At 45.4% G+C, this 24,986-nt stretch overlaps 1 protein-coding gene across 1 annotated transcript in view; it reads right to left on the bottom strand.

Annotated features, from left to right (window-relative positions):
* Positions 1-6,649, bottom strand: part of TTC39C (tetratricopeptide repeat domain 39C) — a 112,699-nt gene extending 106,050 nt beyond the window's left edge. Inside the window, exon 1 of the mRNA XM_056138094.1 lies at positions 6,228-6,649. Coding sequence (XP_055994069.1) covers positions 6,228-6,385 — 158 coding nt within the window. The 5' untranslated portion in view covers positions 6,386-6,649. The remainder of the gene's footprint in view (positions 1-6,227) is intronic.
* Positions 6,650-24,986: the final 18,337 nt, after the last annotated feature.

The raw sequence follows: 24,986 nt of genomic DNA, 5'->3' as shown, positions 1-24,986 counted from the left end.
ACCCCCAACCCCTGCTCGCTCACAAAGGCCTACTCCATCCCTGTTTGGACCCTCAATTTGGACCCAAGCTACAGAGCAAGCAACAAACCAGGTAGTGTACTGGAAAGAATAAATGAGAGACAAGGCATAAGAGCAGTAAGTTCTTTCCCAATCAACCTCCTGACACCTCGGCTGCAGAAAAGGGCTGACACCAGGCAGGATTTTGAAATAACAGAGAAATTCATCTTTGCTCCAGACACCAGCTTTCTGCACTTCCTTTCTACTCTCCCTTGTCCTGGCTTCCTGGGCATGGCCTCAAGTCCCACTGCTCTTGCTGGTGCAGGAAGCTCCTCCGGGAGTGGAGACTGTGGTCTGGTCAACAGAACTGTGGCCTGTGAATGCCAGTGTGGATGGGTGTCCTGAACTCTGGCGGTGGGCATGGTGTCATAGGAATCAAGTATTTCTTTTTAATACAAAGGCAATGGTATCATGGGCACTTAGTGTGGTCAACGTGCAGAACTTTGCATATCAAAACCACAGATGCTAGTATTCTTGCAGCCACATTACTTAAAGCACAATAAAGATAGCACTGTAGCACTGTCCTCCAGTTGTTCATCGATTTGCTTGAGCAGGCACCAGTAACGTCTCCATTGTGAGACTTGTTACTGTTTCTGGCATACTGAATACACCAAGGGGAGCTTGCCAGGCTCTGCCGTGCAGGCAGAATACTCTCAGTAGCTTGCTGGGCTCTCTGAGAGAGATGGAGGAATCGAACCTGGGTTGGCTGCGTGCAAGGCAAACATCCTAGCTGCTCTGCTATCACTCCGTATGCACAAAAAAGATAAATTTTAACAATTCTTAAGAGATTCTTACAAACCATGGAGTCACAGAGGATGGGGAAAGCCAACGGAGGAGTTTCTTGTCTCCCCTCATGGTTCCCCTCTACCACCTCTGATCTTTCCATCTTACTGCAGTCAGGCCCCTGCACACATGCCAGCAGCAAGACAGATTCGGACTATCTGGGAAACACCAAATCACATCAAACACAGAGGCAGCTGGTGGAGCCTTCCTGTTCTTACATGCTGTGACACGCTGCTGAGTACAGCCTGGGGACAGGGCCGAGGCTCAAACTCATCCAGCCCAAGCTTCAGACGTGCCACCTTCTGAGTTTCTCAGGGAGCACCATGGTTGATGGCAGGAGTCAACAAACTTCTGGTGAAGGGACCAGAATACTTTAGGCTCTGCAGACCACTGGTCTCTGCCACAGCTTTTCTTTCTCCTACTTCACTCCACAAGCAGCCACAGAAAGTACATAATGTGGCTGTCCCAATAAAGCTTTATTTGCAAAAACACATGACAGGCCACTGTCCACAACTCCTTAGTTATTCTGAGCCATCTCCGTGGCAAAGGGGCTCCATATCATATCAACAGCCTCACAACCAGGCCAGTTGTACCACAAGCTGTACCATGTGCCATAAACTAACTATTTCAGCTCCACATATTCATTTACTCATCCACATACATGCCTTCCTTAATACAAGTTTTCCTTTCTTTGGGATTTTAATACATTTTAGCCATCTTAACAATTACCTAGAAATCCTTGGTTTACTCTTACAGCTTTGTAACAACAAACATTCATTATAATCACTGATTCTTATGGCACTAAATACAGCTTTTTAACATCAACAGCTAGAAATCCCTAGTCCTGCTGGTAAGAATCGAGCTGTGTGAAGATCAGAAAGAATGCCAGGCGCTAAGGCGGGAGACAGGACGTGGCTGAAGAGGGGACTAGCGGGCCACGGCAGGTCTGTCGAAATGAGAGCTGCTCGGCTCCGGGTGGCCTGGTGCTCTGAGCATCTCCCCACACCCTGCCTCTCCCGCTAGCCCCCAGACCTAAGTGGCACATCAAAGCCAATGAGAGAAAAAGATGGTGACCCGGGGAGGCTGAGCCCACCACATCAAGAAGGGTTAAGAAGATGAATGGACAAGAATGGCCGAGATTAGTACCAGGAATTTTACTCCATGACTTGGAGGCCAACCACACATACTAGGGGAAAAGGGAGCTCAGATAAAGAGGGGAACACCAAATAAAGGTGTTGGGAGGATCCTCCCAGGATGGGAGAAGCATGCTGAAAGTAGACTATAGACCAAACATGATTGCTACTCAATGTTTCTTTTGCAAACCACAACACCCAGAAGGAGAGAGAGAACAGAGAGGAATGCCCTGCCACAGAGACAGGGTGGGATGGGGCGGGATGGGGGGTGGGAGGGATACTGGGATCCGTGGTGGTGGGAAATGGGCACTGGTGGTGGGATGGGTGTTTGATCATTGTATAATTGAAACCCAAGCACAAAAATGTGTAAGTCTGCAACTGTACCTCATGATGTCTCACTATTAAAAAAATTTTTAATAAAAAAAAACTAAATAGGTAATAAATTAAAAAGAAAAAAAAAGAAGATGGATGGAAAGAAAGGAGCTGTCTTAGTAAACAACAAGCAAAGAAACAGGCAAACAGACATCTAGCAGCAAAGGGACCCTGGAAACCAGCATTGATTCACAGGAAACTGAGACCTGCCAGGGCATCTGAAAGGAATAAATAACCAGCGCAGAGCAAGTCCTGAAGGGTGATGACTTAGTAATCACTGAGCAGCTGTGACTCATGGCACTTTCTCATCGGGCATCCCCTTCGAGATCTCAGTTCCACTCCACTGCTCTCACATTTTCCTTCTCCTCCTCCCCATCCCTGCTCTTCCCAACCCTTTCTGCAGGCACGATCTCAGGCTCCATCACATTGACAATTATGGTGTGTCATTCCCTCCACAGTCTACCCACCAGTTGGACACGAGGCCTCTCCACTCACACGTCTCCCAGTCTCTACCCAGTCTCCCCCAAGAGAGTGCCTGTCCTGTGCACACCCCTCAATACTCTGTCACTGTCCTCCCGTTGTTCATCGAGCGGGCCCAGTAATGTCTCCATTGGAGACTTTGTTGTTACTGTGTTTGGCATATCGAATACCTCAATACTCAAAGACCCAAAAGTCTGAGCATGTGTCACACTAGCCAGACTCAATTAAGAAAGTAATGGAGAGTAGGGAAGACTGAGCCCCGAAGCCAAGAGCAAGAATCTTATTTCCCTTAGTCAATATCATGAAATTATACCTTTAACTGTGGACTCAGGATAGAAAATTCCCAAAGCAGTACTCATCAGTCGTCACCATTTCCACAGCACAAGCAATTACATTTTCACCTTAGTTGTGGTATAGTTACTATAGTTCCAATAGTAAGCCTAGTATAGTTACTACAGTTGCAATAGTAAGCTAACCAAGTTTTGAAGTAGAAAGTCTTTTATCTCTAGAAAGCGTGTATAGTCATATATATTGACAACTCAAAAAGGCATGATCTTTGAATTATAAGGCCCAGACCTTCCACCAACTGGGAATGACCTTCATGATCATCATCTGTTTGTATGAAGTAAGCATCTCTTATTAGGAAGCCTGCAGAAAGTAGCAACCTAGCAACCAAATGTCACTGTTACAATATAAAATGTTTCAACTGTTATACTGTATTAAGATTCTAGAAGGCTTTATTAATAGCTTTATCCCAATAATCCTATGCAAGGCAACAGCTCCTCTGGCATTTTTCTCAGTAGTTACACTGAGGTAGAGTTGGTCCTCAAATCCTGCTAAGTTTTCTCTTAAGTCACCACACCCTGAAACAGAAAGAGAAGTTTCCCTGCACATCTTTCTGAGGTAGTATGTGTGAATAGCCTTAAATACAAAAACTACTCACGTGCTAGATCCCCCTCCACTCCCCCCCCATTATATACAAGAAAGAGGCACAATAAAAGGTGAAGGCATCAAATATAAAACCTAGCTAGTGCTCATGAATGCTTACATTGTGCCACTTCTCATGAATTATTTCTTTTAATTCTAATTATCATCCACTGATGGGTGCTACTCCCTAAATCAGTTATAAAAGTAGCGAAGGACTGAGGATTCTTGTCCAGGCCCACACACTAAGCAATTGTGCTTTCCAAAAATATGTGAATCAGAAGCACAGTTTGGAAGGTGGAAAGAATGCAATGCCTGTCTGCATTACAAATAAATCAGAAGGGGCAAGTAGAAGCAGATTAAATAAGATAATGCTACCACCATCTGCCCCTCACAAAGATTTGAAATCTCACTAGAAAATAAGGTCAAAAGAGCAAACTTTTAAAATATAATAAGTTTAATGAATCAGGCATAATAATATCATAAAAAAGGTGTTCTGTATCCTGATCCACATTAAGTACAGAAGCTCAGTACAAATTAATCTCATAAAACTGTCATAATAAAATCCACCTTACTCTTTTTATTGACGCCAGAATAATGAGACTTGAAGGAATGTGCCTGTCAATGTGCTTGGGAAAAATAATTTACTTTTGTTCTTCTTTATATTCAGGTCACATTTCAAAATACAAGACAATCAAAGACCTCCTTATCTAGACAATACTAACCCTCCCCAGACATCTTACCCCTCAATACACTCAACTACTGAGAAACCCATTTCAAGGTACATCTCTCTTGGTCACTACTGCAGACAAGAAAATAAGTTTTGCAATTACTAATAAGCTACCCTCTAATAACAGTGCATAAGTTTCTGGATCAGACAAAAGTACTGTTATTTCATGCATTGAATATCTAGGAAGCAAGAGGTAGCATTTCAGTACACTAAGCAGCTAAAAAGGTGAAAAAGATTAAAAATAAGCAACACAGGCTAGTTCCTCGCAAGGGTCCCCAACCATGCTATATCTCACCTCCAGGAGTAACTAAAGTGGCAAAACCTGACAGAAGCCTTTTACTCGCATCCCTCTCTCCAACACAAACTGGGGGGTCTAAAAAAGCTCCTAGCGTCATACATAAAACATTTTCATTTTCTTCATGAAGTACATTGGTAGAGGGCTAAACTCCCACTTGAGAGAGGAGGGACCCGAAAATCACCCTATCCCTCTTCCCAGTGAACAGCTCTGTGTTCAAAAACTTGTCTTACAGTCAGACTTAGATGCTTTTCGAAGTAAAATGTTCAAACTAAAGCAGTTTCCTTTTCAGATTTGGAACACGAGTTTCAAAATATCTTTAGTGAAAAGTTTGCCGTGGAGAGAGATATTTGCTTTGCCATAAAGAATGTGAGACCTGCGAACCATCTCATTTTCTAAGAGGCATCAGCCCTCAATTACCTCCCAAACCACCCAGTCTAACAAGCTGCAGCTCAGGGCCTCACACCCTACAGACAGGCTGGTCCTCAGCGCCCCTAAGCCTTGTCAACACTCAATGGGCAAATCCCAAACTTGCTTTGAAACCAGAAAGCAGAGGTTGCCGGTCCCCAACGAAACTGAAGGCTCCTCCCACACACCCACAAAACAGCTACCAGGTTCCTGGGTATTTATTTGTTTTCATATTTTTTAAAGACGAATAAAAAAATATTAATTGAACATGCTTGTTTGTCCTTTCACGTTTACATATTTCAAATCCGTCCCTTTTCTTCTTTTGCAAGTTAAAAAAGAAGAGACATTACTAATACTGAAACGTTCTCGTTTGGAGGACTGAGTTTTACGAGACAGGCAGAGAGATGAGCCTGCAAAGTTGTGCCTTTTTTTTTTTTTGGTTATTAATTCCGGCAAAGCAATCGTGCATATCAGTTTTCAAACAATAAGAGCGTCGGGAACGCACAACGTTGCAAAGTAACAATATGAGCGTTTGGGATGCTCGGTGATGCAAAGTAATGCGAGGCAGCAGGACGGGGCACGATGCAACGCTGAGCTCCGGGTCACAAAGGCTGCTCGGGCGGATAAGCACGCGAGTCCGAGTCACAGCCCTGCCAAGTCCCGAGCTCTCTGCAAGCGTCAAATCGCCTACCAGTGCCCGGTTCCGGCGCCTACGGTCTGGGCGCCCAGGGGGACCCGGGAAGGCGACCCCCAGGAGCGCAGCAGACGGACGCGGGGGTCCCCCTCCAGGAGGGCGAGGCTGCAGGAGCACAACCCGAACGCGGCGCGTTCCGGGGAGGAAGCGCAGGACGGCGCGGGGCCGGCTGTGGGTGCCCGGGGGCGCCACGGCCACGGTGCAGGAGGCTGGCTGCAGCTCGGGCCCCGGCGGCGAGGGCCGACGCGGGTGGGGGACCGAGAGAAGGGGGGCTGGCGAGGGGCGCGGGTGCAGGGGTGGGCTCAGCCGCCCCGGGGAGCGCGCGGCCCGAGCGCTGGGCGCTTCCGTCACCTGTATTGTTTGAAAAGCTGGTCCGACTCCCTGAAGCCGTTGTTGAGCAGCATGTTGATGCCGGCCAGGGCCAGCTCTGCGTCCTGCAGCGGCGCTGCGGCCGCGGCCGAGTCTCCGTCGTCCCGCCGCCGCGGCCGCTGCTGCTCCGAGCCGGCCATGGGCGCGCCGAGCTGTGCGCGGGGCCGGGCGGGGACGCGGCTGCGGGGCCCGGCGCTACCTGCCCGAGCGCGGCGGCGGCGGCGGCGGGCGGGCCGGGGCGGGCCGGGAGGAGGAGCCCGGCCGGCTGCGGCGCGGGGATTACTCAGCAGCCGCCCGCCCGCGCCGCTCCCGGGCCCAGTCCGCTCCGGGGGTCCCTTGGCGCGCACAGCCCGCGCCGCCCCGCCTCCCGCCGCCCCCGGACCCTCCGGGCCCGGCCAGCCGCGCGCCCGCCGCCGGGTGCAGGGAGGGCCGCGGGGCGCAGGCAAGAGCGCGGCCGCGGCCAGAGCACGCCGGGTGCCCGCGACCCCCCAACTTCATTCCCGCGGGGCCGCCCCCTAGCCCAGGCAGCCAATCCCCGAGGGCGAGCGTGGCGGGGGCTGGGCCTTCGTGCACCTGCTGGACGGGGCCGCGAGGTCCACGCCGAGGACCCCGGAGGCGGGAGGGGGCGCGCGGATCCGGAGACCCGCCTTCCGCCCCCGCCACCTGCACGAGCCGGGTGTGGCCGGGGCACGAAGGGAGACTCCCCTCTCCGATCCCTAAAGGCCCAAAAGTTCCGAACTGAGCTCTCCAAGCGCGTTCTGGCCTCACCCTGACCGTGATCCGCGCGCACAGGGGATGGAACAAAGATTCCGTAGAAAGCTTTGATTTTTGACGTGATCGAAAATCAGCCAGATATTAGAGATGACTGAAGGGAGTCGGTGGCGCAAATGTCAGGCTGTACCGGTGACATCAGGATGAGTAATGACAGTCAAACGAGTCAGGATAATTTTTATGGGTTTTTTTTTTATTGATTTCTTTCCATCCCCCTTCCCCGCCCCCCCCTCCACACACACACACCTGGCAATATTCAGGGGTTATTCCTGGTTCTGCATTCAGCAATTACCCCCCGAGGTGCTCAGGGCATCATATGGGATTGCAGATGAGTTGTGTGCAAGGCAAACGCCCTTCCCGCTGTACTATCTCTCCCGCTCCTATATTAATTTTTTTTTACTGGTCGTGATTTTAGCAAAATCGGTAAATACGGTCTTACAATCACAGTTTTGTCTCTGGTGTCGAATCAGGCCACCTACATTAAACCATTTAGTTCTTAGAAGATAGTTGATCATTTCAGTTGGTAAAAACCTGTCTGCGGAATGGGCAGAAGAGATAGTACTGCAGGTAAGATGCTTGCCCTCCCACGATGCTCTTCCGGGTTTGATCCAGATCCTCTGAGAGCAGAGGCAGGAATAAGCCCTGCACACCACCAGGTATGGCCTGATACTAAAACAAATCAAAAAAAGGGAGGGAGGGAGGCAAAGTTCTCTGCTGGAGCATTTACAATAGGATTTTTAAATTAGAGTGATCATAAAGTTTAGAGATAGCTTATGCATTTTAAGTACCACAATGGAATCAAGAAAAATACTGTCACAGAAAAATATTATAAAATAACTTTGTTTTATATGAGATGCTGAAGATTATTCTGTGATTTGTGTCTCCCTTACAACAATATCTGGAGTTTTACATTAGTTTGAACATTCACAGCTAGGAACAAGAGTAAGGAGAATTCCTGTCACAGATTTGTTCTCTAGCCCGGCAAGCTACCGAGAGTATTGGATATGCCAGACACAGTAACAACAAAGTCTCCAATGGAGACATTACTGGGCCCGCTCGAGTAAATCGACGATCAACGGGGAGGGCCTTTACCTTTTTACCTTACCTAGTGTAATTGTTACAAAACTATGCTAATTCTTGAGTACAGGTGGAGTCACAGATAAAAACAGAAATGTCATAGAGAAGATTCTCACAACTGGAATACAACAAACCCTCTTAGGTTGAAGCATTGGTCGCAAATATCAGCAATTGCCACTGACTTGCAAGACATCCAGAGGCTATAATCTTTTGTCTTAGAACATTATGCAAAAGATAAGCATTTCTGAGGCCTGGGACTAGATGTAGGGACTTGAAGGTTCCATGGAGTTTTCCATAACTGCCCAAACCTAAGTGAAAGAGATATGCACGTGCTCCTTACCGCATTTATATTTGTGCATGTTTTGTGGGTCGGGGCTCTCTATAGCAGCAGTGGTTGCTGTACTAGCTCTGAAACTCATAGAGGGCTTTTTCCAGAGAGGGGATCTTGGCTACACGTTCCCAGTGGTAACAGGAGCTAACAATATGTCTGATGCTCACAAACTGCCTGAACTTTGGATCTGTGGAACCCTCCACCCCCATGGGTCTAAAAAACTACAATCTAGTCAACAAGGGCAGGGGGCGGGGGGTCAGGAGAGAAATAGCAAGCTTAGCAACCAGCCTGTACTCCCCCCCCCAACAGAAGGAAACCACGCCCATTCTCAGTTGCCCTATCAATGAGAGCGGTGGGGCGGGGCTAAGGAATTGAAGGCACCATCTGCAAGTTAAGAAGTTGTACCTGGCTCTGTAGGAGAGCATGGAAGTAGGGATTAGAAAAGCAAACAATTCTTGGGAGATTAGTGCTGGCTTAAGAACCTGGAAGAATCAGATATGCAGACCTAGTGATATTTAACTGTTTAACGGTTAGGGCAAGGTCCAATTCAAGTGCCCAGCACCCCATCCTCAGAAAGGGGAGGGTTGAAATGGATAAAGGACAATGCTGCTATATAATGTACAGCAAACATGTACCAAATTGGACTTAACCAGATACCAAAAAAATTAGATAATCAGCAGTAGCATGAATAGATGTTTTCAAAGATTTGCTCAGTGATGAGGGATGCATAAAAGGAATCAAAACAGACCCCACCATCCTGAAATGAGACAACGCAGGGACCAGTAATGGGGCAGCACCCAGGGTTCACCTAGCAGGTGGGGGAACAAAACCTTGATGGTGTTTTCTTCAGTAGATAACAATGGGAGGTAATAATGGCTGTTTAAGAGGTCATGACGTATATTACATACAAAAGAAAAAATCTAGATGACAGACACATCAGAATTCTATGCACTTGAAATCATGAGCTCATGCAGCATCTCTGCAAAGCGAGCGCAGTCTGCAGTGCACTCAGCTCCAGTCTCAAAGGATGAAATATCTAAGTGTTTCTTCTGCAGGGGGGAGGGGAGGGTGCAGGACAGCTCTCTGGTGAAGGAGAAAACCTATTTCCTTTTACATGCTTCTTGCGTGTATTTGGTGGTACTGCTTCTGATTTCATGATGAAACTAAAAATCCAAATTATCAGTATAAAGTTTTAATCTTATGTGTTACCCCTTGCACAGTAATTTATAAGGTGTCTTGGTTGAAAGTAACCAGAAAAAAAAAATCCTGACTCCCTTACTCTGATTCAGAAGAGCAATTTTACTCATTCTCAAAGGGGGGTTCCTAAAATGAGGCAGAATCGGCAGAGTTGGAGCTGCAAAACTATGCCCAGGTCCCCATTTCTCCACCGCTTAGTTCAGATGTTTGGCACCTGGGAGTCTGGAAGCTCTATTCCCAGCTAGTTCTCCTCTCCTGCTCCCCAAAGATCTAGGTGCTCCCACTTCACACTCCACTCAAGACACTGCTCCTCCCAAGTTTAACCAAACGTCACCGAAATGGCTCTCACTGGCTTTAGCTCAGCTGGTTGTGGTCAGGGGCTCGTAGCATCCATCCATATGGTTCCAAGAGGCTGGGTGGGGCTCATAATCATTGGATCAAGACAATAAGAACCTGCCCCAGAATCCAGCTGGGCTCAGTTCCAAACTCCTTGGCCAGTAAATTCCAGGACTATATGTAGGAAAGGACTAGATATGACAAAGAGACCAATTAAATTATCCTCTCCCATGCATGTCAAAAGTAGACTATGGACTGAACATGTTTGCCACTCAATGCCTCTTTTGCAGACCACAACACCCAAAAGGAGAGAGAGAACACAGGGGATTGCCCTGCCACAGAGGCAGGGGGGAATGGGGGGATGGGGGTGGGGGATATTATCCATGGTGGTGGAAAATGGGTACTGGTGGAGGGATGGGTATCTGATCATTGTATAATCGAAACCCAAGCACAAAGAAATTGTAAATCTACAACTGTACTTCATGGTGTTTCACTAATAAAAAAAAATTTAAAAAAAAATTATCCTCTCCCCTGTCCTCCAAAACATGTTTTGAGTTTCTGAAATTTCATGCCAAATAGCACTGTAGCCCTTTTCTCCTGTTGTTCATCAATTTGCTCGAGCGAGCACCATCTCGAGAGAGTAACGTCTCCACTGCGAGACTTGTTGTTACTGTTTTTGGTATATCGAATATGCCACGGGGAGTTTGCCAAGCTCTGCCATGTGGGCAGGATACTCTCGGTAGCTTGCTGGGCTCTCCGAGAGTCCATACATATAGATAAACCATATGCTATATTATCTCAAAAAAAGTCTAATGTGTTATACTTAGATTCTATTTAAAACAAAGCAAAACAACTTTTTTAACGGACCATAGTATAGTACAGCAGGTAAAGGGCTTGACTTTTATGTAGCCAATCCAGGTTCCATTTCTGGCATTGTATATGACCCCTGAGTGCATGAGCACTGAGAGCAGAGCCAGGAACGAGCCCAGAGTACAACCAGGGGTGGCTCCAAGACAAAAAAGGTTTTTAAGTAATGCTAAAAATCATGCCTTAGTGTATCTGTTTGATTATCAGTCAACTGAAATAAAAACAGGTGCCCAGAATATCTGGGATTCAATAGCAGAGGAGAGTGAGATCCGTGTCACCACCTTTTCACGTTGGCTAGCTCTGTCATTAAATCCAGCCCTGTGACCCTCCTGACCTTGGGGAAGGTTCATTTCACTGCTTTCATTTAGAAGGCAAGTCATGCGGAGAGCTGATAAAGTCCCACTACAGGTCACTCGCCGGCCTCTACGGAGAGTACCTGGGACTGGCCTGGTTCTTCCTCTGATCTTTGATGTCACCGATGGTGTTGTTAGGCTTTTTGACACCATGTTGGTACCATGGAGCAGCACCATGCCCTCAGCAAGGACTGGCTACCTCTCATCTGCCTTTCCCCAGCTGAATCCCCGATAGGACACAATAAGGGTTTAAGCAGAGTGTTACTAGAATTTATGGTTCTGTTGTATAGATTCCAGCACAAGACTGGGTGGGGGCAAAGGCATTGTGTCACTCCTGCAGCCATGTCCCTCCCTCCCCAGGGGAGCAAGCGCTGGAGACGTATCCAGCTCCATGACTGTTATGTCTTTGGGAATTCCATCCTTTCATGGCTCTCTCTCTCTCTCTCTCTCTCTCTCTCTCTCTCTCTCTCTCTGCTCTCTGTCTGTCTTTCCTTCCACACTCCCATTTCTTTTGATATCCCTTCCTTAAGTCCTGCCTCCTTCCATTGGACTGATCTGCCATCCACCCACCTCCTTACAGACATTATTGTCCCTCGGCCTTTCTCATGAGTGCCTATTTGTAGCTGCTTAAAGTGAATGTTTTCAACTTCTCTTTTTGTCCCCTGGCTATTGCCATGTGGAGGGGACTGTTTACTCTGGTGTCAATGTCTGCATCTGTTGAGTTCCCAGGAATGGAAGCAGATGAGCTCAAGCCCCTGGGATGAAGGAAGGAAGGGAAATGTGTGCAAATGTGTGAGATTTTTCACTTTGTGTGGTGATGGTTGTTGTTTTCCTGGAGTATCTACAAATCAAACTCATCTTGTTAGAGAATTAATCTATATGTGGAATTCTCTTTTGTATCTAAATCAAATATTTGTTTATCCTTCCATTTGTGGAGCACTATCCTATTGCTTACTAAAATCCCAGCTGGATCATGCAAAGATAGAATACATCTTTATAATAACTAACAACAAATGTCACTGTCCCAGTTTTTCTCTCTAAGAACCAGACTTCTTTCTTCCCTGACTGCAGGAAGAAAACCTTTCTGTTCACCTCACCACATACGTGTGTCTATATGAGTGGAATTAGCAACAATATTGGCATGTGTTTCCAAGTATTACAATCAAAATCCTGAGGATTCTTCATCACATGCAGAAGGTACTCATACTCATTTAAAAGTCATATGATGAGGTGGCCAGAGTGATAGCACAACTGGTAGGATGTTTGCCTTGCACACGGCCAATCATAGTTCTATCCCCAGTATCCCATAAGTTCCCCTGAATATTGCTAGGATTCCTTGAGTGAAGAGCCAGGATAACCCCTGAGCACCATGGGGTGTGGCCCCATTCCCCACAAAAATAAATAGCACTGCACTGTCATAGCACTGTCTTGCCATTGTTTATCGGTTTGCTCTAGCGGACGCCAGTAACATCTTCATTCGTCCTAGCCCTGAGATTTTAGCAGCCTCTCCTTACTCGTCTTTCCCAACAGCTATATTGGAGGCTCTTTCAGGGTCAGGGGAACGAGGCCTGTTAGTTGTTATTGTTTTTGGCATATCGAATACATCATTGGTAGCTTGCCAGGCTCTGCCATGTTGGCGGGATATTCTTGGTAGCTTGCCAGCCTCTCCTAGAGGGACGGAGACTTGGTGATCTGGGTTCCTCTGCTGGTTCCTTCATGTGTGAGGCTCGTCCGAGGGTGTGGAGAATGGCCTTGAGCATGGCTGTGGCTGGGTTCTGGGTTCTGGTTTTTGGCTGCTGGGGTTCTGCTTAGGGTGGGGAGGGAAACTCAACCCACCCCACCCCCTGATGGGCCTGGTGAAGACAGCCTCGTGTGGGGGCAAGAGATTCTGTATTTATTTATTATAATTTATTTATTAAATAAATAAAATCTATCTGATGAGGTGAGCTCCCAGGAGGAGGGTTGAAAGTAGGAAAGGAGGACTGGGACTGGGCCAAGAGTCCAAATCATAGATTAGAATTCTGGTTCAGCAGTACATTAACATTGCAGCAACTGTAACCTTTCAACCTCAGTTTCCCCATCTATGATCATCAGCATCTTATTTTTTTGAGAGGGGAGGGTATATCTCGTGATGCTGAGGGGTTACTCCTGGTTCTGTGCTCAAGAATTACTCCTGGTGGTGCTCAGGGGACCATAGAGATGCCAGGAATCAAACCCAGGTTGGTCACATGCTAGGCAAGTGCCCTGCATGCTGTTTTATCACCCCAGCCCAAATAATCAGTAATGCTTAAGGCAATAAATAAATGAAATAAAAGGCATACGAGTGTGGTTTCTAAGTTGCAATCGCAAGATACCTGCTTCCATGCAATTAGTTGTCTAAAGTCAGTGGATCCTTCTGTTCATATATTTCCCTGTCAACAGTTTCATCTTGAAATATCCAGTGAAAGGAAAAGAAAATCTGTGCAATTAAATAACCAGATGCATCATATGGAGATAATTAGCTTAGACCGTTTCTAATACAAACAATACGTGTTTGCGGTTATGAATGCAGCCTGAGGGAGAAGTACAAATTTTCTTCAGAATGTACAAAAAGATCAAGTAAAAATGTCCCAATTTTAGGTATCTTCATTTGAATCTGAATGGCTTCAGCTTTAATCATTCATAAATACATTTGGGGCATTTCCTGAAGAGAGGTAAGACAAGGAATTCAATCATATTGGCATGAACGTTTGCTGTGCGGGGAGGGTTGCGGCTATCTCTGGCTATGCTCAGAGATTACTCCTGGCTCAGTGAGTAGGGATCACTCCTGGTGGTGCTGAGATACCATATGCCATGCTGGGAACTGAACCTGGATCAGCCTCTTCAAGGCAAGTACTCACTGAACTATCTCTCTTGTCCCTGGTGTGAATGTTTTTTTTTTTTTAAAAAAACACACTTCTATGTCCTGTGTATAAACATATTTATAGTCAGCTCTTGTTTATCTTTGTTAAAAGTGACACTTTGCTGAAAGGAAGAAAGATGGGGTGAATTAAATTTGAATACAATACCAGAACAAGAAGAGGAACTGAAAATATGGAAGGGAAAATGGTGGAACCAGTTGACACTCCCATCAGCAATGAATGAGGGTCCCTCTTTACCCATGCAAACACTGGTTGCTTTTGTTTCTTGTAGTTGTGCCAGTCTCTCTGGTGTGAGGTGTTACCTCGTTTTGATTTGCCTTTCCCTGATGGTGATTAGTGCAGAGAATGTACTTTTTCATATATCTTTTGGACATTTGTATCTCTTCTTTGAGGAAGTTTCTGTTCATCTCTTTGCCACAATTTTGCTGGGGTTGGTTGTTTTTTCTTGTTAAGTTCTACCAGTGCCTTATGTATCTTGTTTATTAACTCTTTGTCAGATAAGTGGTGGGCTAGCATTTTCTCCCAGTCTGTGGGATAACTTATTCTGGTTACCATTTTTTTTATAGTATAGAAACTTCTTTGTTTTATGCAGTCCCATTTGTTTATCTTTGCTTTCATTTGCTTGGCCAGTGTCATTGAATCATTGACGATGTCTCTAGATTCAAGATCATGAAAGTTTATGCTTATGTTTTCCTCAGTATCATTTATGGATTCTGATCTGACAGCACAGTTTTTAATCCATTTTGATTTTACTTTTGTGCATGGTATTAGAAAGGAATATGATCCAGCAATTCCACTACTTGGCATTTACCCTAAGAGCTCAAAAACTAGTCAGAGAAGATATTTGTACTCCTATGCTTATTGCAGCACTATTCACAAGAGTGAATATTTCCAAATCTGAAAATAACCCAAGTATCCAAAACCAGATGATTGGGATAAAGAAACTTGTGCTACATATACACAATGGAATACTACTCAGCTACAAGAGATGAAGTCATACCACTTGCTGTTATGTGGATGGATCAGCATAATATCATGTTGAGCGAAGTTAGTGAGAAGGAACACAGACAGAATGATCTCTCTCATATGTTGTACATAAACAAACATGCTAAGGAAACAACAAATACTCGGAGGCAACAGAAACTAAGAATTGGTTTTTAGTAGGAAACGGATCACTACAGGGAGGATGGTCAGGGACACTGGGACAATGGTGAGGGAAGTTGACACTTTGGGGGGGGGGGGAGTGTGGTGTTGGGATGTTTTATGCATAAAACCCTGCCATTATCAATTTGTAAATCATGGTGCTTAAATAGGAGCATTTTTAAAAGAATAATTACATAGAAAATTGATATCTTACTTCAAATGTAGAAATAAAAATTGCCTTACCTATCACTGTCACTGTCACTTTTCTCCCGTTGTTCATCGATTTGCTTGAGCGGGCCCAGTAATGTCTCCATTGTGAGACTTGTTGTTACTGTGTTTGGCATATTGAATATGTCACGGGTAGCTTGCCAGGCTTTGCTGTGTGGGTGAGATACTCTCAGTAGCTTGCCGTGCTCTCCGAGAGGGATGGAGGAATTGAACCTGGGTCAGTCGGGTCGGCCACACGTAAGACAAATGCCCTACTGCTGTGCTATTGCTCCTAAAAGGATAAAAATTTATCTTAATAAAAAATATGAAAAATTAGTATCAAAAAAAGAGGGCACTGGAGATATAGTAGTGCATGCCTAGCAGATGGCCAAACCTGGTTTGAACCCAGCACATATGGTACCCTCAGCACTGCCAGGTGTGACACTGGATATCCCTGAGCACCACTGATGTAGCCCCAGTAATTCCTGGCACTGCAGTGTCCTAGTAGCAGTGATCCACAGCTGATCAGCCAAGAATATTTTAGCACCACTGGGTAGAGCTGAGAAAAGAAAGATGAAAGAAAGCATTTGCTTTCTCCCAAAACACATGAAGGAGGAATTGCCCACTATTGTACATAAAAATGTTGTATATTTGTTTTTAACAAACTCTATAGATCAAGATTGCTTATCTAGTGAGATGACACACATATACACAGCAAGAGAAATTAAATACTTATCTTGAAGCACTGTCCCAGCACTGTCCTCCTGTTGTTCATCAATTTGCTCGAGTGGGCCCAGTAATGTCTCTATTGTGAGACTTGTTGTTACTGTGTTTGGCATATTGAATACGTCACAGGTAGCTTGCCAGGCTTTGCTGTGCTGGTGAGATACTCTCAGTAGCTTGCCAGGCTTTCCGAGAGGGGCGGAGGAATCGAACGCAGGCCGACCGTGTGCAAGGCAAATGCCCTACCGCTGTGCTATCACTCCAGCCCTTATCTTGAAGAGAGTTTAAAATTATATATCTGTGATAGCTTACAACTCTGTAAACATACCAGAAAGTCAAATAATTGTATACATAAAACATGTATTTCACAGTATGAAAAATCATACCTTGAAAAACAATAATGTTGGTGGGGTTTTTCTTTTTGGGGGTGTGGGAGGAAGAGAAGGGCAGACTGGCTGTGGTCTCTGCCCCCTAAATGTGAGTGTTCTATAAAAAATAGTTCTAAACCACAAGGTTCGAATAGTGGAAAAATGAGTTCATTCTCTCAAGTTTTTGTTTCAAATATGTAAGGAGTAGAAAACAATTTACTATAAAATAAATCATAAGGAGTGCCCATAGACTGGTACAGCCCTTCACTGTCGTGGCATGCCCAATGCTGGCATGAAATTTGACAATGTGTTGCTCCACCTAATTATCTAGGTAACCTAGTGAGGTTGGGCTTATATCAAGTTCACAAATAAATTGCTCCTTGAAGAAATGCAGGGGTTAGAATATCAAGCCCTGCAAGTCAAATATCCCCAATATAATTTACAGATCAAAGGTTTTGCATCTACAATTCAATGAGCCCACACCCCTTGTTGGATGATCTATAAAAGAGAATTGCAGATAGAAAAATATCCTGGTATAGGTGGCCCATAACTCATGTTGTTCAAGCATCAACTGTACACAGACTATGGATAATTTTCCCAATATCATGCAGAAAAATTAGAGTGAGGTTTACACATTGATCTCATCGTCCACTGTGTAAGTGTTGTTGGTTAGAGTAAAACCACTCTCTCATTCATTAGTTTCATTTGATCACCATCATGTCTTATTGAAAATAAGAATACCACTCACACTAATTTTGATCATCTGCATATCATACCACACACAATACCTCTCACAGTTAGAAGGGTCTTTGAGGACATGCAAATATTTGATCTCACGTCTGATCTGATTTGCTAAGACCAGAAAGAAACCCAGACACCCGAGTTTTCTTAAGAAGCCCAGGCGATTCTAATGTAAGCAAACAAACATCAGGCAGCCCTAGGAGACAGAACTGCCTAGAAGGAAGATCCTGGAAAGCGGAATAACTGTTGTTCATCTTTCCATCTCTGGACTTGATTTCTTACCCTCAGTATATGGTTCAGAACTACTGCAAGAATAAATGCATGGAAGGCATCTCTCAATGTATGATTTTGATGGTGAATTAATTTTATTTCTTTGGATCTGAGCAGCTGTAAAATGTGTGTAGGTTTCAAAAATAAGGCTTTTATAGATTAAGCCATTGTCGGTAAAACAGTCTTCTAATAATACCATCTTAAGTTCTCTGCATTTCATCCTCTAGTGATTTATATATCCGGGGTCAAAAGAAACACTTGTAGAGGGGAATCATACATACCCTCCGTAGGGAGGCAGGAAGGATGTGGACACAACGAAATCACTTCAGTCCTAACTCTCGACACTTATTTTTAAATTTGGTTGTAAAAGAAGTCTCGGAACAGTCAGCCAGGTCAAGACTAAAAATATACACATTTCTTCACTTCACCTCACCCTCCACATCCTGCCATCTCCTCTGAGACAAAAACAGTGAACACAAGAAGAGACTGTGAGGTGAGAGAGGGGAAATGAGGATGCTGTTTACATCCTCAGGCGGGGCTTGGATGCCCAGGCTCCTCGGGGACTATTTCTTCATTCCTAAACCAGGCCAGAGAACAACTGAACAACTGCTTCACAAATCCAGGGCAATCTTCCTGACTTTACCTTTCTGAAAAGGAATTGATCTCTCATAAACAAGCCCCTCACCTCTGTGTAAAATCTGTGTTTCTACTTCTACACCTCTCCCTATGTCTCCCCTACTCATCTGGGAAACTTAAAACAGTTCTGTGTGAATTTAAAAAAAAACACTTTTTTTTTAACTATGTCTAACAAAGGCTGGAGTGATAGCAGAGCAGGTAGGGCGTTTGCCTTGCACACAGCTGACCCAGGTTTGATTCTTCTGCCCCTCTCGGAGAGCCCGACAAGCTACTGAGAGTATCTCACCCTCACAGTAGAGCCTTGCAAGCTCCCAGTGATGTATTTAATATGCCCCAAACAGTAATAACAAGTCTCACAATTTGTTGTGAGACATTTCTGGTGCCTGCTCGAGCAAATCGATGAACACTGTAGGACAGTGCTACAGTGCTATATCTAACAAAACATACAAAAAAGTAAGCTAAACACTCTCCTCTCTGGAAAGAAAGATGGCGGCCACATGGGAGCCTTGTAGACAGCAGGTATGAGCCGGGAGTGTGGGGGCGACTAAAACCTCATGGGAAGGGGGGCGTTTCGCTCCGCCCTTCACGCCCTACCGAGGCCACCGGTCCCCCCGCGAGCGGCTCTCCAGCACGGCCACGACTCCAGAACACAGAAACCAATTTCTTAACTATCTGACTTTCAGTAGAAATACTTCCAGGGTCAATAGGTAAAATAGCAGAAATCCAAAACCAACATTTAATTCTTGAACCCAGCTGTAGAAAGCAAATCACTTCACAATGCTTTTTCAGCATGTCTGATTTGGGGGGGGGGTAAACTCTAAATAATAGTGGTGAATCTTTTATTGAAACAATGAATCTAATCAAAGCAGATAGAGTGTTAACTAGAATTCATCTGCCTCACAGGGACGGGGAGGGGTGGGGGGTGGGGTTTTATTGGGGTTCTTCATGGTAAAAAATAAGTATTGGTAAAAGGAAATGTGTTTGATATTTGCATGACTGAGACATAAACCTGAAAGCTTTGTAACCTTTCCCACAGTGATTCAATAAATAAATAAGAAAAAAAATAAAAAATAAAAAAAAAGTAAGCTAAACAGGATCAAAAATGATGGTATTTTCAACTGAGATTGGTAGAGGAACATCTTAATTAAGGGGGTAGGGACAAGGGCCTTTCAGAAGATGCCATGCCTGGTATGTTAAAGTGTCAGTCAAGATAAATGAGTGAAAGCAAGATGTTCAAGCAAAAGTTGACCTCCTCATTTTCTAGATATTTCGATGAGCTCTAGTTACAGAATCTGCAAACATGGATGGAGCAGAGACATCGTTGCATCTGTAACCTCTGCTCTTGATCTGAGCCTGTGTCATTCTGTTGATCTTGATTTAATTTGCTTAATTTTGTTCAATTTCAGTTTCATCATCAGCAAATAGAAACAACGATCAGGTCTCTGTTTATTTCAGAGGGTTGCTATGATAACCAGATGAGAGAAACAGCTTTCTGAGTCTAGGACATAATTAAAATGTGGGATTCCTTGCTTTCAAAAACAAGGTCTAAGTATCTCAAGATGGCAAAGAGGAAAGCATCAAACCAAGTTCCAGGTGCCTCTGGGAGCAGTGAGGCCTGCGTGTTAGGACAGGTCTCATGTGTGCCATGAGGTCAGCTCTGCCAGGTGAGATAAGGAACTTCAGTCCCAGCAAGCTATGGAGCACAGCACTGTAGCACTGTCCTCCCGTTATTCATCGATTTGCTTGAGCGGGCACCAGTAACTTCTCCATTGTGAGACTCATCGTTACTGTTTTTGGCATATCGAATATACCACAGGGAGCTTGCCAGAATCTGCCGTGCAGGCGGGATACTCTCAGTAGCTTGTGGAGGAATCGAACCTGGGTCGGCTGCATGCAAGGCAAAAGCCCTACCCGCTGTGCTATGGCTCCAACCCACAGAGCAAAGCAAACTGGTGAATCTCTCTTTTTCTCTCTTTGGCCCTCCAGCATTATAGTCACCTGCCAGGGCTCCCAGAGAAAAGTCCTACACCCTGTCTGTCTTAGGCTCTTCCACTGGATCATCTCACAGTTTGAAAGTCCTCCTTGGAGACTCAGCAGGACGGGTGGCTTCTGGTGACTGTGAGGGAAGAGTCTGGTCTCTCTCCTTGACCTGTACGTGGTCTCCTACTTCTGGGGTGCATCCAGATTTTCTCTCCTGATAGGACAAGAGCAGTCCTATTGTCGGTTAGTTCTTAACTTGATGACCTCTGCAAGACCTTATCTCCAAATAATGTCCCATTCTGAGGTACTGGGAGGTTAGGAATTCATCATATAAAGTGAGGGGAGGGACCTCATTCAAGTCACAGCAAGCATCCATCCCCAACTCTGCTGTTTTGAAGGTGTGTCTAATGGTGTATATTCTCCGGGAAATCAGTGACACTAGGCTGTCAGATGCACTGCCTAAGGAGAGGGAGGGTCATATGAACTTTGCATGTGCCAAGCCCTGGGTGCCAAACCCAATCCTCATTCCTGTGCCTCCCTTCCTCCTTCCTCCTCTTTCCTGCTCCCACGACCTATTTGCCTCCGTTTTGCTGCCCGAGGCTGCAGCTCTCACTACTTGTTCCAGGAGCCACATTGTTCAGACTCTGAAAACTTTTTGATGTGCACCCAGTAAACTCTTTGCTGGCTTGGGAAAGCTGCAGGGAAGATTTCTGGTAAGCATCTGAGCCACCTGGACCGTCATGCATCACTGGGAAGGGGAGAGCACTGCACCCAAGTTCTGGGCCTGGCTCCGTCTGCCTCCCCTCCCTCGCTACTGACAGAGGTCCAGGGCCTCTGAGGAGATCTAAGATCTGCAGAAGGTTCTGGCTCTTCCCAACACTTGGAGGCTGGTGTGGCACCCTCTGACCCCATGCCATGATATTGAAAGAGGAAGCCTCATTTCCTCCTTGCATCTCCTTGTAGCTGATGTAAGTCTACCTCCCAGACCACTTCCCCAAGACCATCAATTCTCCCTCAGCTCTTGGCCTCACAGGAGACCAAGAGATACGGGAAAATACCCGGGAGGTAGTCAAGTAGTTTAAAAGACCCCAATATATACAGGGTGTTGGTCTCAACAATACAGATGGGCCCTGAATTAACAAGGCCTCTCTGGGAAACAGATAGAAATCCTTTCATACTTTGCTTGATAAGTAATACAAAGACTCAATTTTCCTATGAAAACCTCACAAAACAAGCTATATCTAGGCCTATCCTAGGTTCTTCCCCTGTGGGGGGAGTTTCTTTACTTACTTTCCAATAAATGTTTCTATTTGCTAACTCTAAGTCTGAGCATCTTTATTACTCAATGTTTCCATTCTTGAAAATATTGAAGAACCTAGGAACTGTGGATGAACACAGACACCCACTATCATCACGCCTGTATCAGACAAAGGGTGTCTGCCCAAAACTGCTCAGAGGGGGCAATAAACACTCAGAATGGAGAGTTGAATCCCTTGGGACCATTTTAGACCAATGAGAGTTTGGAAGTCCAGGGAACCAGCAGATTAACCCTCCCTTCCTTCCCCTTGACTGCCAGTGTGGAAATGTGCTGATTCCATTCAGCCTATCCAGAGTCCTAGTTTGCTGAGCTTTTAGGCCTGATTTTGAGGTGCTCTGTGTAAGTTCCCCTACATTTGCTCCCAATGTCTTCTGACTCCCTTGTCCTACCCACCTCCACTCTCCAATAGAGCTTTGCGCCTCAAGCTTTACCTCAGGCACTTTCCTCTAGCAGAGCTTGGCTCGCTTTCATAGAAATAAGCCCCGCTTTGATTCCTGAAAGTGAAAAAGACCTTGAAGGAAGCCTTTGATTTGGACTTAGATCCTGGAAAAGGCCAAGAAGGAAACCATTTCATCACTCCAACCTGTCCACAGAACTGCGCCTACCTGCGGCTCACAGACCTGAAGTGGTGGGCAACCAGGAATTAATGAACAGCGAGACCAGGCTTGTTATGAAAACATCAATTATGTCAAAGCTGCTCAGAGAAATGAGGCAATCATCCAAGATGATTGTGGAAGAAACTAGAAAACAAAAAGGCTTTCACTTGAACCAGCTGTGAGAAGGTGGCTGCAGAGAAGGGGTTGGGACTGCAAGTGTTTACTAAAAGGGTGTGGCTTGTTCTGCAGGATCCTGAGTAGCAGGATGCAAGCAATTTTTAACACTGACCACAGTTTACCACTTCAGTGCTTCCGAGAGCTTCACACTCAGACTGGGTCCAGTTTCTCATTTCCTATTTCTGTGGCACAGAGAAGGGAGAAGCACCACCCCCAGCAGCATTTACTCCTATGGCACAAAGAACCGCGGCTTTGACTATTCAAGGCCATGGAAATGTCTTCAGATATTTATATCACTCTTTTAAACGTGAAGTTTAATTGGATTTTCTAAGAAACAGTGAAAACTAAAAGTTTGGAGTCTCCCAAAAACAAAATTAAGGGGAGAATTTCAGAAAGAAAAATAGTTCTGTCGGGGCTGGAGCAATAGTACAGCAGGTAGGGCATTTGCCTTGCACGCGGCCGACTTGGGTTTGATTCCCAGTGTCCCATACCATCCCCTAAGCACCTCCAGGACTAATTCCTGAGTACAAAGCCAGGAGTAACCCCTGTGCATCGCTAGGTGTGACCCAAAAAAGCCAAAAGAAAGAAAGAAAGAAAGAAAGAAATACAGTTCTGTCATCTAGTGGCTTTATGATCCAGGGCAAATGGCTGAACCTGCTTCTACAAAACAGACTGATAATTCCTTGTTAATTGTTATCAGGATAAGCGTAGAGGCATAGCACATAGCTTATTGTTATTATTATTAATAACAATAATTACTATTATTAGTTTTCAGCAGGAGGCACTCCCAGCAGCGTTGGGCCCAGTGGAACTCTGCCTGGCAGTGCCCTCGGACCAAGGCTAGGCACAGGGTACTGGGCTAAAGGTCACTAACCAAACCCAGCACCTCAGACACAGAAGGGATAAACTCTGCTATTGCCTAGCTTCTTACATAGTGGGTATTGGAAAACAAAATATATTTAAATACATTTTTGTGGTCAGGGCTGGAGCGATAGCACAGCGGGTAGGACGTTCGCCTTACAAGCGGCCAACATGGCCGACCCGAGGTCGATTCCTCCGCCCCTCTCGGAGAGCCCGGCAAGCTACCGAGAGTATTCGATATGCCAGACACAGGAACAACAAAGTCTCCAATGGAGACTTTACTGGGCCCGATCGAGCAAATCGACGATCAACGGGAGGGCTTTTACCTTTACCTTTTGTGGTCAGAGAGAGAATACAATGGACTGAGTACATGTTCTGTGTGCAGGAGGCTTGGGTTTGCATAACCCCCACCTCCACACACAGCACCACCAAGAACGACCCCTGAGCACAGAAGTCAGGAGAGCCCCTGAGAATCACGGGGTTACCTAAAAAACAAAGTAAGTTTCTGACTTATTATTAATAAGTGTTTGATGTGTATATCTATTTTTTATATCCACTGTGATCATGTAAATGTTTCTCAAACAAAAAGGGGTCGCGAGTGGAACAAATGTAAGAATTCCTCCTCCACCGCTTTATCCACACCCATGATATCTTTACTGATGACTAAACACAATTTCTCCTCAGCACAGAGGTGTGATTATCTGTGAGAACAGCTTCTAGAAGACTGTTTTGGGAGTACGAAAACACCTTCATAACTCTCTGCCCCACCTCCCTGTAGAATAGTTTCTAGGTTCCAAATTGTCTGCAGGAGATTCCTTTTGAAAGCAAGTTCTTAACAGGAGGTCAGTTACTTGTGCATTGGAAGTAAAACTTGCAGTGGAAAGAGTGTCCCTTTGTTTTGGGGACATATTGTGGGGGGGAGGGTGGGTTTCCACATGTTCATGAGAATTCCTGACGGGCTTGGGGAACCATAGGGAGTGCTGGGAATTGAACCTAGCTTAGCTGTGTGCAAGTCAAACTCTCTACCTGCTGTACTATCACTCTGGCCCAAGATGGCCCCTTTGTAGGAAAGGAAAAATGTAAGAAAGAGTTCACATATACAAGCACATAGGAAGCTCCTGAACTATATGTGCAGCTTTCTGTGCCCTGTTCTCGAAAGTTCTGATTCAATACTCTGGGTTTAGGAAACTAGAAATTAGCACCACACATACACACCCCATTTTATTCACTTACTTATTTACTCATTTATTGAGGGCACCTCCCAAGCAGTGCTCAGGAGACAGAGGATGCAGACCAGAGGATGCAGTGCTGCTCTAGCGCTGTGATGAAGGGAATACCGGATCTTCTGGCAGTGCTTAGGGGGTTCTAGGGCCACTCCTGACTTGCCATGTGCCTTAACGCCTGTACTGTCTCCTCTCTCTCTCTCCCTTTCTCTCTCTCATTTTAAAGCAAAAGGTACTTGATCCACAATTCCAGAATTACCTTCTGAGACAACCATCCCACCCTGCGTTGAATACAGGTAAACAGCCCACAGGTCCAGATAACACTTCCTGTTCCCTGTCTTTGAATAGAAGGCACCAGGCATCTTAACTAGCTGGTCCTGGCCACACAGATCTGCTTTAATGTTAGCATGGGTGCAATAGCTAAGTTGCAGACACAGAGTAATGCTCCCCCAATTTGGCTGCATGTAAGAATCATTGGGCAACACTTTAAAACAAATCTTTTCCTTTTACTGTAGCATAGGGGCATTCCTGGTGGTGCTGGTGTGTGTGTGTGTATGTGTATGTGTATGTGTGTATGTTTGTGTGTGTGCACGCACACACACACAGTGCTAGTTCTCAAACCTCAGTTCTATTGATTCAGAACACTTGAAGACAAGAATTAGAAAT

This window comes from Sorex fumeus, unplaced genomic scaffold (genome assembly GCF_029834395.1).
Source record: "Sorex fumeus unplaced genomic scaffold, SorFum_2.1 ptg000128l, whole genome shotgun sequence".
Classification (NCBI taxonomy): Eukaryota; Metazoa; Chordata; class Mammalia; order Eulipotyphla; family Soricidae; genus Sorex; species Sorex fumeus.
This window is presented reverse-complemented; position numbering and strand designations above follow the sequence as displayed.